Below are 16782 nucleotides of genomic sequence, written 5' to 3'. Positions count from 1 at the left end.
CAGCGCTGACAGACTGGTTGGATGAATGCAGAAATGGGCTGCGTGACACAGAACGGGGCGGAGCGGCAGCTTATAAATCACCATCAATTATGCAGAGGAGCAAAACAATCCGTAAAGCGACAGGGAAAGCGGCGCGTTGGTATCGAAAGCAGGGGAGAGGAATTTCCATACATTTAGATTGCTGCGGCACTTTGCCGGTCGCCACGCAGGCGGCGATAAATTCCTCATTTTACGGAGTCATTTACATCCGGAGCTGTCTCTGTGATTAATGTGGCACTAATTCGAGAATAATTCCGCGCTGGGAAGACGGAGCCGAGCGACTCCTTGTCAGAGGAGGGGAAAGTCTTTCGGAGATTGATCCGCATTGTTTCTCCCTTCAGGAGGGGGCCGAGCAGGGATCATTACAGGATTTGAGTGGCTGTCTGAAACAATGCTAAAAATACTGGAAGGAAAACTCGGTCTTTAGTGGGTGTAGTGTTCATTTGATATCTGACACGTGCTAATTTAACTGGCAAAGCATTCATTTCCACTTAGCGCCCGCAGTGAGGTTGGCCGGGAGATTTAACACAGCAGGTGCCTCAGCTTGTGTTGGTGTAATTCAGCCTCGGAAGTGGCGCACAGCAATGCCCTTGTCAGCAATATGTTGTGTTTAAACTGTGAAGACGTTGGTTTCGTAGTAGGATTCGCACAATCGAATTATAACCTGCGAGGACAAAGTGCCACACTGCCGTCAATCGAGCTTGAAATAGTTGTATATTCATAAAACAGTTGCATTCAAAAGGTGTGTGTGTGTGTGTGTGTGTGTGTGTGTGTGTGTGTGTGTGTGTGTGTGTGTGTGTGTGCGTGTGTGTGCGTGTGTGTGCGTGTGTGTGTGTGTGTGTGTGTGTGTGTGTGTGTGTGTGTGTGTGTGTGTGTGTAGGAATATCTCTCACTGTTAAACTAACGGGGAAATGGCTAAACGAGCTCATTCCTGCCTTTGTTAAAGGCCGTCCTGTCAGGTCCGGTCACGGTGCTGCGTGCACGCCAGCAGTCTGACATAAAGTCAAAGTAACTTAGCTCATGGGCCAGTTGTCAGATCATTCAGGTGAGACAGTGCACCCCCCCCCCCCCAACCCCCTGGGAAGCCACTACCTGATGCTACCTTGTGATTCATTGGTGTTCAGCCTGTCCCAGTGATCATACCAGTACAAAATCACACCCGCTTTCTAACTCTGGAGACTTCACGTGCTCCTACTAAACTTTAGCAGTGTGTGAATTATTACACATACGTTTGCTTCGTTGTGGCAGTTCGCTTGAAACTTTAGCAGCTGTGACGTTCAAAGGTCCTAGTTGAATGGCACAAATATTACATCTTAACCTTTTTGTCGTTTTTTTTTACTTTAATCAAGTTGAAAAAACGTATTGTATGTAACATACAATTCAGTTCAAGTCAGTTGTGTTCATTAATTTTAGGAGTTTGTTTAAGCAAAGATGATGCGGTTGACTACGGTTACGGAGCAGCTTCAGTGTCAGTATTAAGTTTGTGTGCACAGTTAATTTGTTTGAACTCCTACAGTGTCTCTTTGTAGATGAATGGGTTTATGATGCAGTGACCGGGTGTTCCGTGTGGCTGGATGATATTTTAGTAGCTGACGGATGAAAACTTAAGGAACTTGTTTCTTTGGCTGAGTTCAAAGATGTGCAACATAAAGCCTCTGGGCAGCATTGATCCTTTGAACTGGCTGTTGTCCATTCTCTTTGTGTAATGTAGTAGTTTTACTACTGGGAAATGTAGTTAATAAACATTTTGTTCAACTAAGTCAACAGTGATAGTGAAATAATTTTATATTTTATCTTGTATTTTTTATTAAAAATAATAATAAAAGCAATGCAAACAGACTCATTACCTGAAAACCAGCGTGGAGTATCAGACGTTACCAAAGCTGGTCTCTGTCTGCTGAAATCTTCCCAGTTGTCCATAATAAAGAAGACACAAAAGCAAACGTTTAGCTTCCAAACATGAAGATTTTATCATACCTAATAATCACACAAGCTGTTTTCCCATTTTAACCCATATTTAGGACAATGAGGAAGTAAAAAAAACCCTATATATCTAATTTTTAAGGTCCCGACAACCCCCAAATCAATAGCCCCAGGCTCCAGGCTCCTGGCTCCAAGCAGGTGTGGTGCGGGCAGTTTAAATAATTAAGTACATGGAGGGAAGCAGAACTGAAGTCGTCATAACACAGTGAAGGATACAGGCATCAGGTTACAACGTTAAAAGCAGGTAACTGGAGTGAGTAATTGGCCAGTTTGAATGCTCAAAGTGGCCTGAAAGTGCTAAGGAGACACGGCAGCTCATTGATTACAGGCCCCTGGGGTCCGAACACTGACTGCAAACATAAGCTGTTTTTAGGTAACAGCAGGACAGGCGACTGTAACAGAAGCCGCAGCCTCGCGACCTTGTAGTGCGTAAGGTCACGCACAACAGGTCTGAATATTATATTAAAGCCACAGATTTAGTCCATGAACTCACCTTAGTGGTTTTGATCTTATTGCCTGTAGCACAGCTCCACCCCTTCAGATCCGGCAGAACCTTGCACTCCTCTCCGTCAAGGCACGGATGCATCTGGCACCACCACTTCTGCTCCACTATGGAGGCTGGCAACGAGATGTGGAGGTCAAAGGGCAAATCCAGTCAAAATTATAAAAGGATGGCCTCATGCAAGTAAAAGGAGGACCTGGTTTATAAATTGAGGTGTTCAAACGCTCATGCATGTGTTCGGAATGGGACCTGGAATAATAGGACCCCTGTCATGTGAGCGGAACGAGAGAAACACCTGCTCAGTCACCTCAATAACACAGCATATTAAGCTTCTGCTGATCCATTGCTCAATTATTTCCACTTTACATGTCACAGAGGTCATTATCTGCACTCCACACCCCCTCCAGTAGCATTAGTTCTTCCTAATGGGAAGCCTGGTTATTATAATCCATACATAACTGAGTAAATTCAACACAATGGATGCTTTATGACAGGAGGGAATCAATTTGTATCACGGAGCCGCGCTAATGTCAGCATCGTGGTGCGAAAAGTGCATCGGGTCAAGTGCGAGCAGATGGTGGCTGTGATACAGCAGCTATTAAAAAGCCACAAAGCCTGATATCCAAATATGCATAAAATTAAATAGGTTCATTTCACGTAACAGTTAATGATGCTTAAACACAAAGACTGAAAACACCTGGTAGCAGAAAGCGGATTTAAATGTATAACGTATATATATTTTTTTTAAATGTGATTTATGAGAATTGCTTTGAGCTTGAGCTCATCCAAATAATATTTTCTAGTCAGTTTATTTATATTGAAAACTGAGACCCTAATCTTTTAATCAAACACTAAAAAGCTTTAATTATAATAGTGCCAGCCACTAGACCACAGTCTGAGTGTTGAAGCTGCCTCTCGTTGGAGTTTGGCCAAATCATTCTGGCAGAAGTCTGACATTACTCAGCTCAAAGAGCGCGCCAGATTGTAAGTTGTAATTTAGCTGTTAAAGGGGCACTTCGACAATTACAAGGGGTCGGCTTCAGGTTAGTAACGTGACTGGCAGAGTTAGTTGCTCGTCAAAGACTGGACACAGATGGATTTGACCAACTCTTGGCTCAGCAGCAGCAGAATTGTCGCCTTTTTGACAGTCATTGGCTTAAAAACAATGAAGCTGTTTCCTTGTAAAAGTACAATTAATATCAAAGTTGTGTTAGATTAATTAGGCACTTACTGTAGAGCATTAGGTTGTTATGATTCATGCACTGAGCTACAGTATATCTATAAACCACTTCAGTACAGTTGACTGTGTTATGCTGATGCAACACATATTGTAGAAACCCAGTGAAATAGGTTCAAATCTGGTGTCTGCTACAATGACCTAGTGTTTTTCTAGGCTGCATTTAAATGAAAACAAGGGTTTTCCCACTCAATGTTATACATTAGGTCCAGTTTATGATTCTGTGCAAGTTGCAAATTTCCTCATTTCAAAGTTAAAGCACCAAAGACAGACTCAGTGAAACTGTTATTTTCTTTGGTTGCCCTGTTTAAGTTGCACATTTAAATGTATTCAGTTGTTCTTTGATGTCTGGAGGTTCATTTGTCTTCATATGAAGAAGCGGCTGTCTCGCACGAAGCTGAACTAAGGATAATCCCCCGGTTGTAAAAGAAAAGAATAATTAAAAGGTTAAGTGCTGATCCTTCTCTCTGAGATCACCTGTGGAGCTTTAAACTGAGGCCAGTGGCTCACAGCTCTAATTTGCAGAAAATGTCAATACTAAAATGTCAAAGAATAGGTCAAACATGATCGGGTCCCGGGCTTTAGCCGGAAATCTCTGCTTCTCAGACCAAAGTGACGCGGGCACTTGAGCCGAGTCGGCGGTCTGACACATTAGCATGCTAATTGACTTTAGCGTCTGCAGAGGACAGCTCCACAGTCGCCCATACAGTGGGTGATTAATACCAGCCGTCAGGAGCCTCTTTGCTACAGAGCGTTCACTTTGTGTACAGTAGAGGATAGCACAACATACAGTAAACAGCAACAGCCACGCCATCAAATAGCTGAGGTAATAATGGTATTTTTACTGCAGGTACTTTGTTATTACACTGTATCTAATGAATATTTTAAACGGGCAGTACAATAATAAATCGTACATTTGAAAAAGAGAACTACAGGCTTCATGATACTGAATATGATTTACTACTACTTAATGTAACTTATTAATATGCTGGACTTGATTTGGAATCAGCCAGTTTTTGTAGAATGCTGGTTGTGAGGTGGTTTTGGGAAATTTTGCAGTTTCGCAGTTTGAATCTCTCACACTATAGAGTCATTGGATCTGACAAGCTGAAAAATAATAGGACTAATGTTTTGTAACATCCTTTTATATTATACATGTCAGATCTGAGAGATGGGCTCGGGCCTAAACCTTGAGCTGGAATACTGTGTTTCTGATGCTTGGTGTTCTGCCGGCTCCTACCGTCTACGCATGACGGGGCAGCTCTGGTGGTGCCGGCCACTTGCCCGGGAAAGCAGGAGCACTTCACAGTTTGGGACCGCTCCTCGATTTTGTTCTTGTTGCAGCAGCGATGTAGCGCCACCACCTCGCAGGTGCCTGCTCGGACATGGTGCACCGCTGGAGAAATGACAGGGGACATGGAATGATCAGCAGTGGTGCAACAGTTATTACTCCCTCTCTCTCTCTCTCTCTCTCTCTCTCTGCACCCACTCTGCCGGCCTTGAAACGAATCCCATATGAATCTGTCTCCTGGGTCTAATGCCTGCTCTTTATTCCTTTCACCCGCCTCAATAATTAAATAAATTACCAAGAAAAGCAGATTATGATTGTCCTTAAAAGAGCTTTTCATCACATGGAGCCCAGTGTTCCCCTCTTATACTGCATGCTTGTGTTATTTCAGAAATGTTGGTTTTCACCTTGACCCTTTGCACGCTTGGAAATTAAAAGAGTACTCCGCTTATAAGCGTTGTCACTTTAATAAACCGTGGCGACTCTCAAGACACAATTTCTCTTTCAGATCCTGACTAGAAAATAAGAAAATGAAGTTCACAAAACAAAGGCTCGTGCAACTTCCAGAATTACTGATTTAGACATTTTGAAAAACCTGGTACAGGTTAACTGAAGTAGTGGCGGCACGGTGGTGCGGTGGGTAGCACTGTCGCCTCACAGCAAGAAGGTTCTGGGTTCGATTCCCGGAGGCGGCCCTGGTGCCTTTCTGTGTGGAGTTTGCACGTTCTCCCCGTGTCTGCGTGGGTTCTCTCCGGGTTCTCCGGCTTCCTCCCACAGTCCAAAGACGTGCATTAGGTTGATTGGCTTCTCTCCATTGCCCGTAGGTGTGAGTGTGTGAGTGAATGGTTGTCTGTCTATGTGTTGCCCTGTGATGGACTGGCGACCCATCCAGGGTGTACCCTGCCTCTCGCCCGTAGCCAGCTGGGATAGGCTCCAGCACCACCCGTGACCTCGCACTAGGGAGTAAGCGGTTTAGAAGATGGATGGATGGATGGATGGAGGTTAACTAAAGTATTTGGAGCCAATGTCCAGACCTTCGCTGTCCCGTTCTCCTTTACTTACAAACAACGTTTTTTTGAGGCGTCGCTGATGCTTCCACACACAGTAAATGTGAAACGACTGCCTGCGTGCGCTGCAGTAGCTCAGCTTAAACACATTTAACTATTATTTCGCTTCAGTATGTCAGTGGACAGCAACAGTTCCAGCTGGTGCAACAAACAGCCACGGAGGCGAACGGTGACGGAGTCGGCTCTGCTCAGATTGAAGCGTATTAACCAGCTGAGCGTGATGATGTTTTTTTTTACGCTTTTTATTTAGGATTCATGACGCATCGAAACGCGATTAACTTTACATGTAAAATTGGTTGACTACTCTAATATCTTCGCGCCGCATGTTTTTGCCTCCCTGCAGTGTTTAGGCCACTGCTGTCTTTGGCGGAATGGCATGAAACGTATGATAACTAGAATGTTCTCATTGTATAAGAGGGCAGCAAATAGAAAATGACGCGAATCAAACATCAAAAGCAAAACAGGCAGAGAGAAGTAAGAAGTCCTGCTTTGATTGTGCTCTCGGTGTCTGATAACGGGCCGCCTATAATAGTCCACACCATCCTTTTTCATGCGTCAGAAATAATGCGGGTAGTCGTGATGAAGTAGCGGGATGCTTATTCATGTTCTGCCCCCAAACAAGGAAAGATATGAAAGACAAACACGGAGCGAGCTGAGCTGCTTTAGATGTTTGCTGGAGGAGCGCTGCCAGCAGCTCTCTAAATGATGCGCTTCACACTGAGCCACTGTGGTGTTTCCGACTGGATTTGGAGTTCTCCTCCGATGCCTATTCAGCGTCCTCTTGCCTGGAAATGAAGGAGAGAAGCGATTCACTCCAGGGTCCGTCCGACCGGAGTCCGGCCGCGGCTCAGGAGATCCCTTAAGCTCCGGACGCGGCGCTGCAGCCGCTGTGGTTGCATTTTCCAGATTCTACGTGTCGAGGTTTCTGAAAATGAGTTCTGGAGCATCTTGGGGCCTGGTGGTGAACAGACATCCCATATACTGTAGGCGCAGCGCTGTCTGTTGGATTCACGGTCGGGGATCCTTCCTGCAAGGTGTTTGTGCGTCTTTCATCTGTTACCTGTCTGCTTCTCCACTCTTGCTAAGTGACAAGGGTAAAATCGCTTTAATTCAAAATAAATAAATGCTTTACCTGCAGGATTACTGGTGAAAAACTGGTGAAATTCACGTACGAGACTCGTTTTTTAATTTTCACAACCAAAGCTCTTCCTGTTTGTCGCGTAATGCTTTTAAATTGAATCAAATTTGCCAAATTTTTGTTTGTGCTCAGTTCAGGGTTGTAAGCAGAAAGCAACACCACAGTGCTTTTATTTCCTACTAGAAGTGCAAGTGCTGCTGTTCAGATTCGTATTTGTTATTCAAACCGGAGGGAAAGGTGCAGTGGGAAATTACACAGTTAGCCCAAAAACCCGAGGAGGGCTCTTTCACTAAATGGCACCTATTTGTGACCTGGTTATTTAGTTGAAATGGAATAATTATTTGAGAATTGAATACAGCTTAACACATCTTGAACTGCAAACAAAAGCCTTTGGGCATTTTATGTGGCTTTGCCTGCAGCTAAGAACACTACATGCTTGTACAGTAACGAGGAACCTTCAGAAAAAAAAAACAAGCAGACAAACTATTTTTTGTCTCCTTGTTTAGATTTTTTAAGTTATTCTTAGCATGTGCTCACGTCATATTAGCATAAGGGAATTTGTGTGCTGCAAATGATCTGCAGCCCAGGATATTTTTTGTTGTTAAAACCAAATTAGGATGAACATCCAATCAGATTCCATGTCATCCCCAGCATTACCTGCAGCATCGCCTCCCGACCCTTGATGTTGATGATCAGACTGTAATTGTGTTTTTGCCAGCCGTTTGTTCACTTTCGTGAATGCTTTGAGTGGCTTTCAGTGAAAAGTGATGGGCTTTTTCTCTCCGCGCGGCGTTGAAATTACTCTTCTTCAGAAGCTTTTATACGTTAAGTCTCTGGAGACAGAAGAAAGCGCAAATGATGCAGACTTGTACCGCTCGAGAAGCTGTTGCGGATGGTAATGTAATCATGACTTCATACACGGCGCGGTGCTCTGCCGCTCCTATAGAGAGATTATCATAAACAATGAGCTCACTGAGTGGAAAGGGATTCTCAGACATTCAGGTGAGGTTGGGTGGAAGTTGTCACGGCATCTGGACTCCACACAAATGTGGGACTGCAGGTGTAGAACTATGATTTTGATAGCGACGGACAGATACAAACACAAACTATTTGCTACTTTGTTAGCAGGAGTTTGTATGAATGACAAAGGATGCCCCGCTTCAGGGACCTAGACTCATTGCAACCAAGCATTGGGTTAATGTTCTGCAGAACATGGGGCCCCCAATAGAGGCTCAGCCTGCTAGTTACTGCTGTGGTATTTCCACAAAATCCCAAAAAGTGCAGAAGGTCGGAGGTGTAGCACAAACCACATACTTTTCTATACATAATGCAGGATAAATTGTGCATCAGACGTCGTGGTGTTAAGTCAGTGCATCATTTACAGCATTAAGGAGGCCTCAGACTCTGGCCTGCCCTCAGAATCTTTACCTGCACCGGCTGAGTGCTACGTGTTTCAATGCTGTGAACCATCAAACGTCTTACTCCGTTCAGGTTCATGTCCCCCCTCAGCAGCCTGTGCGCTTCGATTTTAGCTAAATGCTCTCCCATTGTGGCCGCTAAAACCCAAGCTTGTTGTGCCTGCAAGGTTCACGCTGGCACAAGCTGAGGGTCAGACATTAAAAGGTGCTTTTTGATGGGAACTGGACTTGCTTGAGGTTCTACCTCCCGCCAGAAAAGCTTCTTCGGGTGGGTGGTTCCAGACTTTTAACCTCTCTCGACTCCAGTCGCAACTTGATTGTTGTTGAGGTTGTGTGATTTTATTGCACTGACCACCACCAGTGTCTTGTAGGTTACATAGATCGGCAACCACGGTGGAAGTCAAATCCAGAAACAAGCGAATGCAGATCCTATAAAAGAGGAGTACCGGTACATAAACAGATACAAGTGTGTTACAGTTGAGTGCATGTGGGGACTCACTGACGCACACGCCAGTTCTCCTCAGAACTGCTTTCATTCATTGCACGCTCTTGTTGTTGTTGTCATTTACTAAACCCATCAGACTGCTACCTCTCTGCAGCGGTTTGACTGACAGCCGGTTTTACAACGGGGGATGTAGCATGAGATGCTCGTTGGCATGACAACGGCAGGGAAGGAGGAGCAGGAGCTCCCCTGTGTCTGCATAGGAGGCAGTAGGCTACTGTATTAACTCAAAGGTCGCATGAAGTCATACTGTACAGTAGTAGGTTAACTAGACTTTGAGAAAGTTTGATATAATGCTAACTGTACCTGAGTTAAAACAAACACTTTATTGGGATTTTATTTGCTCCACTTCGTCTTAGTACCAGCAGATGTCTTACATCATTGCACATGATACTGGGGCTGGATTAGGACACTACCGAATAAACCGATGCTACAGTACATTAAGTGCAATAAATCAGGCGGCCTCGAAGCCTGGGTCCCGAGCTGAACTGGGCCTGAGTCCAGTCTGCTCCCGCCTCCTTCCCGGTCAATGAGCGGCAAGCACAAAACAGGGCGACCCATTAATCACTGTCTGGCAAACAAACCGTCACGCGAAGTGAACTGAATTTACATAACTGCCAAGGAGTCGAGGCGCGTGTTTGATGTTGCGAGTGTGATCCCGTCTTCGCTGACACGAGCCGGTTATTTAAAGGCCTCAAAGCTCATATGTGCGTTGCTGAAATGAAGTAAACTCGCCCCGCGTTCTCCGCTGATGGGCTTAGTTCTCATCGTTCGTGTGTGATTTCTGCGTAGGGGGCGTTCTTGTGTTCGCCTCCCGATTCATTTCATCCATTGAGTGATAACCCATTTACAGCGGCAGAAATAACACTCAGGGGAAATTAGAGGGCCGCGCTGGCTATCGGAGAGGAATTGAATGCGTGCGAGATCATTGGGATTCACTTCCTGTTGAAATGATGAGCACCTTGAGTCGGGGACTGCCGCCCGTCAAAGCCACGCGCATCTAAGTGCACGCGCTTCCATCTAATTGGTCAACAGAAGGACGAGTGCGTCTCAGTCCTATTATTTTTATAAATGGACATCCTGTCTGGTAGCAGCTCAGCCTGTCAGCCATCAATTACCTGAGGCTGTGTTTTGTCGGTGAGACTCCGCTTGGCTTGGCCTCCGCTTGTAATTTTGCTGAGTTGCCATAATTGATCTCCCTGGGTTTACTAGTGGTGACTTGACAGCGCTTTTAATTAAAACTTTGTGGTCCAGTCAAAAAAATAATAATAATTCAGTTAACAGGCCTCACATGATCGCCCCTGGCTACTTTTAGAGTTATGCTCCTTGCATTTGTCTCTCTCTCACTCTCTCTCTCTCTCTCTCTCATTTTATTGTAGGAGGTCACTTTCCTGCAAGAAGAGCAAAGGCTTCACACCACGATCTAATCAAACAGGCCTCCACAAGCCCAATAGGTTCCTGCAGGGCTGCATGAACAAATGGGTGGAAACTTATAAGGAGGGGAAAGAAATGATGTTTGTCCAAATAGGAAGAGGAGCGTCGACCTCACTGTGAACCTCTTTGGGCCACGTGATTGAATAATGGCACACAGAGAGCTTTACCTGGATTGTACTTCATCACGGAACACCGGAGTGATCTCAAATTGAACCCCGTACAGAGCGGTGTGATTGATGGGAAGCGCTGATAATCATAGTGATGTCATTTCAGGTTACTTCAAGCCAATAGTTACTCACAGTGAGATACTCACCTGTTGTTCCTTCTGTTGGTACCGACATCTCCCAGACGCTGATCACGAGCACCATAACAAGCAGAGTACAAGTAGTACTTCTGATCTGCATGTGTCGCTCACTCATCCTGAAAACAAGAGATGTCACCATGAGTAGTTCATTAAGTACTGCAGTACTTTATGTGTACTCGCAGTAGTCTTGTGTCAGCCTGCTGTATATAGTGGCTGGTCTACTTCTATCAGCCAGCGTCACGTCTGCCAGCTTCCGAACTGGCCGTTTTTCAGAGGCCTCGCTTTGGCACAGGACGTAGGGAAGCGGCTGCGCCAGCGCTCGCTCGCTCTCGCGTTTTAACTCGGCAGCTTAGTTTCTCCGGAGCGCGTGTTTGCCCTCGCCGCGCACAGATACAGGCTCTTATCCGCCGCCTTGCCTTTCAAAACAAACCGCAGCTGCGAGGGTGCCCCTGGATCGCCCTCTCCAAATATTTCCTTTCTCCCGACGAGCAGGAAGGATGAACAGAAGGTGAAGGCCCTCGGCGGCCCCGGCGGACCCCCCGCTGGGCCCCCGGCGGACCCCCCGCTGGGCCCCCGCCGGGCCTCTGGAGCCTCTACAGTGGAGTGGAGGAGCGGCACGCGGCGCTGCAGCGGCTAATCCACGGCCTCCACCTCCCCCTAATGAAGTGCGGTGTAGCCGCGGCCCCACTGTATAAACCATCTGGCACAGTGTGTTATCACTGACAGACAGCGATCAGATTTCAAACGGGGACGCAGGAGCAGGACGGTAATTACTGGAAGAGGCGCGGTGTCAAATGGCGTGAGCATACAAAGTTACAAGCTGCGTTTACGCCTTATTTACCACCCCCGCCTTTTATCTGCTGGGCTTATTGACATATAGATTGGCGAAACCTCCTTGGGGGCTCTCAGATTATTTGTGTAATTAAGTTTATCTTGGCAAGGCGAACATGACCTTTCGTGAGGATTTTTTTCGTACCTGCGAGGACGGCGCAGGAATTGGAGTCTGGTGACGTGTGTTCTGTGTGCAGCAAATGCCAATGTACACACACATACAGGACAGTTTACTGCTCTGGAGCCGTCTGTCTTAAACACGCTCATCGGCAGAATCTTCCTCTTTAGACGGGGACGTGCGAGCGGTGGAGCGCTGCTAATTTCAGAGCAGCTCTCCCTGCTCCACTCCCCCGCTCGAATCGCAACAGACCCCCTCCGCTCATTATCTCGGCCTTAAATTCAGATCGGATGTTGCTCCACTCAAATCACACCTACTCCTGCCAGAAATAAGAGTTTGGCTTTTAGCTTATGTTCTAGCATTCAACACAATAAGGACGCGCTGAATTTCACACAGAATGGGGCGTTCTGGGTCGGGCCTCCGGGTACTGGTGTGACTGCAACATTGAAGAGCTAATTTTTGTTCTGTGTTCTATAATGTGTGACAAAGTGAAAGACCTTTGAAGTTTACTTCTTTTTACAGTATCTGCATTCATTTCCTCAACATACTTATTATTAAACCTGCTACATTTCCCAGAAAGCATGTTGCCGTAGCTGAGCATCAGGCCATTTAGGCACTTATCCACATGGCTGTGAGATTTTACGGCTGCATGGTGGGGTTTTTTCTATCGTTGAAATGAAATATACGTCCACATAGGGACAGATTGCCAGCTTTACACTTGAGCAGGGAACAGATACACAGAAATAAGGAGGAATATTACTCACATGTTGAGCGCGATGGTCAAAGTGGGGTTTTGTGTATTTGCTCAAATTGTCCACTACATGGGGAATTTCTATTGTAGCAGCTTTTTGACAACAGAATTATAGGTGCTTAGTTGTAGAACTGGGAGCTGTGTTGAAATGTTGGCTGGTTTTGTGTTTCGGTGCAGTTCAGGATGATGCTTGTTGGAAAAAGGGGTCACCGGCGACGCCGCGGTGCCGAGCGGCAGCAGCATCGTTTGTTGGGCCCTGTCTCTAAGTGCAGCCCTTTAAAGTGAGATCTCATTGTCCCTGAATGCGCGGTGCTGCGAGCTCGGCACAGCGAGCCGCGGGTTTGTAATGAAGCCATTTCGCATCTCGACCTTGACTTTGTCTTTAGCATCTTTGGGCAGCATTAAAAAAAAAAGACCATATGCCGTTGGAGTCATCGCCTTTTTTTCGTCTGTGTTTTGCACTCTCTCCTTGCTGATACAGCAAAGTGATGTATCCAGCTGATGCTTTCCTGGTGCTGTTAAACACGATCTGCTTTCTCCTTTTCGCTGCACAGAAAATGATGCATTTGTATTTACATCTTTTCGAATGATAACAACTGTACAACGGGGCTGGTAAACGCAGAAGCAACCAAACCCTGAAGTCGAGGGCCATCGCAAACGAACCCTAATGTTGCAAATGAGGTAATTATCTCCACACTTAATTCAGTATAGACCCAGTTCTGTTTTAAATTTCCTCTCAATCATTTTTTATCTCATGGATTAATTAACAATTAAAGAATTTTAATTATGTTGTTTCAGTTTGTTGTTGTTGTCAACTTAGCAATTTACATCCATATTTTGAAAGGTGCTAATTAAGAAACTCTTACTATTTATCAGGTGTGTAAATTGTATTAAAATCAATTAATATATCTTCAGCAATAAGTTTTACTTCCACCCACACGTTCGCTGGACATAAATGCATAAGCTCAATGTTTGAATATTATATATTAGTGCAATGTATAATTTGATATATATACATAAAATTATTATTAATAGTGACTCATTAGTAAAGTCCAATGACACCCTCGATTTACAGTATCTTGAATATCCACAGGACTTTATTGAGCGTTAGGTTTAATACTGTGACACCATTGTGATATTATTACACTCCAAATGAGGAATTTTACAAACCATCCACAGCAGTTACTGTAGCAGTTTTAATTGTTTACTGTATTGTCAGAGTTCATGTATAATGTATACATTCTGTCACAGAATGGGCCCTGCAGCGAAACCCATAATGTATGCAAATGAGTGTCACAAGCATGAAAAATGAATTGAAGTTGGGCAAGGGGGGCTAGCAGACGAACAAACAAATACTAATAAACAGAAGCTTAAATGAAATGTGTAATTATCCTCTGATTGTCGGCAGCCGCGTGGTTCTGCTCGTGCGCAGACTGAGCATTTTTCCCATCCACAGCACTGTACTGTATATATAATGCAGCACACTCGAGGACACTTTCAAATGCAAATGAACACCTCCATTGAGGAATAATGCATATTCCTTCCGCCGGTGCCGCCCGGCGCTTGGATCTGTGCTCACATTTATGTAGAGATTGGACTTTTATCCCTTTGTTATGGTTCAGCTCTGTTGTGTGGCGAATAAGCCCGCGGTGTAGATCATCGGATGTCTCTTCAGGAGCACAAAGTGAATTTGTTGAAATCTGAATAAAGAAGGAAAATCCCCCTGCCCCCATTTTCTGGCCCAAACTCTTTTTATCCCTGACATTTCATCCGGCACCTTTTCTTTCCGGGAAGCGATGCGAACGGCGACAGACTAGTTAGCCTGCTTTAAGAGGACTCCGCACGAGGCTTGACCTTGAGGAGGATGAAAAGCTGTTACTGCAGTACCCACCTCCACCAAATCATCATCATTCATGTCAACACACCCTTTTAACAACTTCAAAGGCCGATTAGATTTCATTACTGTACTGTACACAATTTTTATACTGTACACATTGTTGGCAATTTTGATCAGGTGGTGTTTTTTTCCAGCTGCTGGGAATATAAATATATAAATGAATGGACACGTTTTGACAGGCCAAAGTGCAGTGCTGCCCAGAGTCCACTTCCACTTTATTGCTGGCGATGGAGAAATAATAACATTTGGTATACTGTTGCCTGGAGACACAGCGCACAGCCCCCTGGCTTGACACTCTGCCCAATCATTTTTTTTATCTTTCTGCCCTGACAGTGAGACTGAGCAACAGATCAAAAGGTTACGCTCCCCACTTCCACTCCTAGCTGCCATAGAAGGCGCCCTCTCCTGCCGATGGCTCATTAGCATGCTGGCTAACGCGCCCAGAGTCTATCAGCCTGTTCCCACTTCCACGCCTGATATGTAAAGTGCACCTTGTAGAGCACTAATGAAAACACTACGCTGTTGTGGCGTGGAGTCAAAAAGAACAAATGCGCTGATGATCCACTGTATCAGTGGCCATGTGCTCATCACAGACACCGTCAGTGCTCCTCGGTGCATCGTCCGGGAGGAACATGCTGCAATGGTAATGGTCATTGCAGCAAAAAAAGGCTGTTGTTTAGGTTTTGCCATAGTTTGAATGAACATTTACAGCTAATACAGCTAACCAGCCTCACACCGAGACCAAAGACGGACCTACAGGCTTTTTAATTGAGTGGCGCTAACGTGGCACCAGTTCTCCCAGTGCCCCTGGGAGTTTGGACTGGTGAACGCGGCGCCGAGGATGCGAACGCGCCTCGTCTCTCCCGCCCTCGCTGTCGCCGACAATTAACCGCGCAGAGACGCTCTGCGCTGCCGCGTTTTCTGACGCGCAGACGGAGGTGAGCGCTTAAAGACGATTTAGCTCGAGTGTCGTATTTAGTTTGACAACAGATCGAGCCACTTGGTGCGGAGTTGAGTGCGATCACAGACATTAATGATGTCGACATATTAAACGTCCTCAAAGGGGCACGTTGCTTTGGAGCAGTGTTAAGATGTAACAGGGAGTTTGGTGGAAATATGCTTGAGTCTTGAGTAAAATGAGGACTGGCCAAGCCAGATTCTGACCTCTTTTCTCAATGTTGTCCCATTTGTGTCACTTATTTTTCTACTTTGATGGGCTCACGAAACCGCTACAATACTTTTCATTAGCGAGTGAGCGGCCCCATCAACCTTGGCCTATTTATAGTGCCTGTTTGAGGATGAGAGGAAACAGGTGAATTCATTTCAGAAGTGCAGTAAAATTAATTTCCGGACTGGAATTCTCATGCAGCGACATTGAGGGAGCGACAGATCCGCTGACGCGATCCTGTGTGCGTCTGAGCTGGAGGTTGCACAAGTTACTGTACAAACCAAAGTGAGGCAAAACTCCTTTAAAGTAGAGCGCGACGGCCTCATTTACGAAGACTGGAGAGTTCGTCCATGTTTTAGACACTTAAGGACTCGTGCAGCTGGAATATTTTACCATAAATATCTTGCCTGTAAGCGGCTTTAATGGTAATGTGTTTTACTTTCATGCCAGTAATCAGTTTAAAAGTGTAAGATTCAATTTTTAGTTTTCCTCAGCTGCGGGAAGACGCATGCTCTACATGCACGAGGCGGCTGCGTAATCCACAGCATCCCGGAGTTTGCAGTGTGAATGGGGAGAGCGTTGCTAAGCCACAAAAAGCCGGACTTTCCCCCCTCTCTGTTTCTGCAGCTGGATTGGATACAGGGATTAGCCCCGCTTGCCGCTCCATCCATCCCTCTCTCTCTCTCTCGCTCGCCCGCTCGCTCTCTCCCGCTTCCCTTGGACCGTGACAGAGACTGTCACCTCGGACGGCTGCGGGGAGCCGATTGCTCCGTCGCAGAACAAACATCGCTCGCTCGCCAAAAACACAGATGTTCCCTCCTGACAGTCGAGGAGGGAAGCTCTCAACCCTGTCACGCCAAACAAGGGAGTTTGCCCACTCTCTGTCACGCGCGCCGCCGAGCATCTGCCACAAATCCGCCTCAGTTCGCTTCCTAAACAAGACAAGACAGCTGTCAGGGTTGTGTTGAAGTTGATGCGTGCACTTAGGACTATAAAAGGAGCCCCGCTTTCGCACATTGTCCCGACGACTTGCTAATCAAATCATTATACACCCGCCTGGAGCGGAGACCGAGCTGCTCCGCTGTGCGACTCGCGATCCTGTAAA

At 45.8% G+C, this 16782-nt stretch overlaps 1 protein-coding gene across 2 annotated transcripts in view; it reads right to left on the bottom strand.

Moving 5' to 3' along the window:
- Positions 1 to 16782, bottom strand: part of LOC114861639 (chemokine-like protein TAFA-2) — a 30488-nt gene that overhangs the window by 1731 nt on the left and 11975 nt on the right. For both annotated transcript variants that reach the window (XR_003786839.3, XM_029161088.3), the window contains exons 2-5: positions 10922 to 11028; positions 5002 to 5157; positions 2516 to 2640; positions 1887 to 1943 (exon numbers count right to left, since the gene is read on the bottom strand). Coding sequence is in view for 1 of the 2 variants with exons in the window: in XM_029161088.3 (XP_029016921.1) it covers positions 1914 to 1943; positions 2516 to 2640; positions 5002 to 5157; positions 10922 to 11027 (417 nt within the window). In the remaining variant the exon portion in view is untranslated. The remainder of the gene's footprint in view (positions 1 to 1886; positions 1944 to 2515; positions 2641 to 5001; positions 5158 to 10921; positions 11029 to 16782) is intronic.

Source organism: Betta splendens, chromosome 9 (genome assembly GCF_900634795.4).
Source record: "Betta splendens chromosome 9, fBetSpl5.4, whole genome shotgun sequence".
NCBI classification, from domain to species: domain Eukaryota; kingdom Metazoa; phylum Chordata; class Actinopteri; order Anabantiformes; family Osphronemidae; genus Betta; species Betta splendens.
This window is presented reverse-complemented; position numbering and strand designations above follow the sequence as displayed.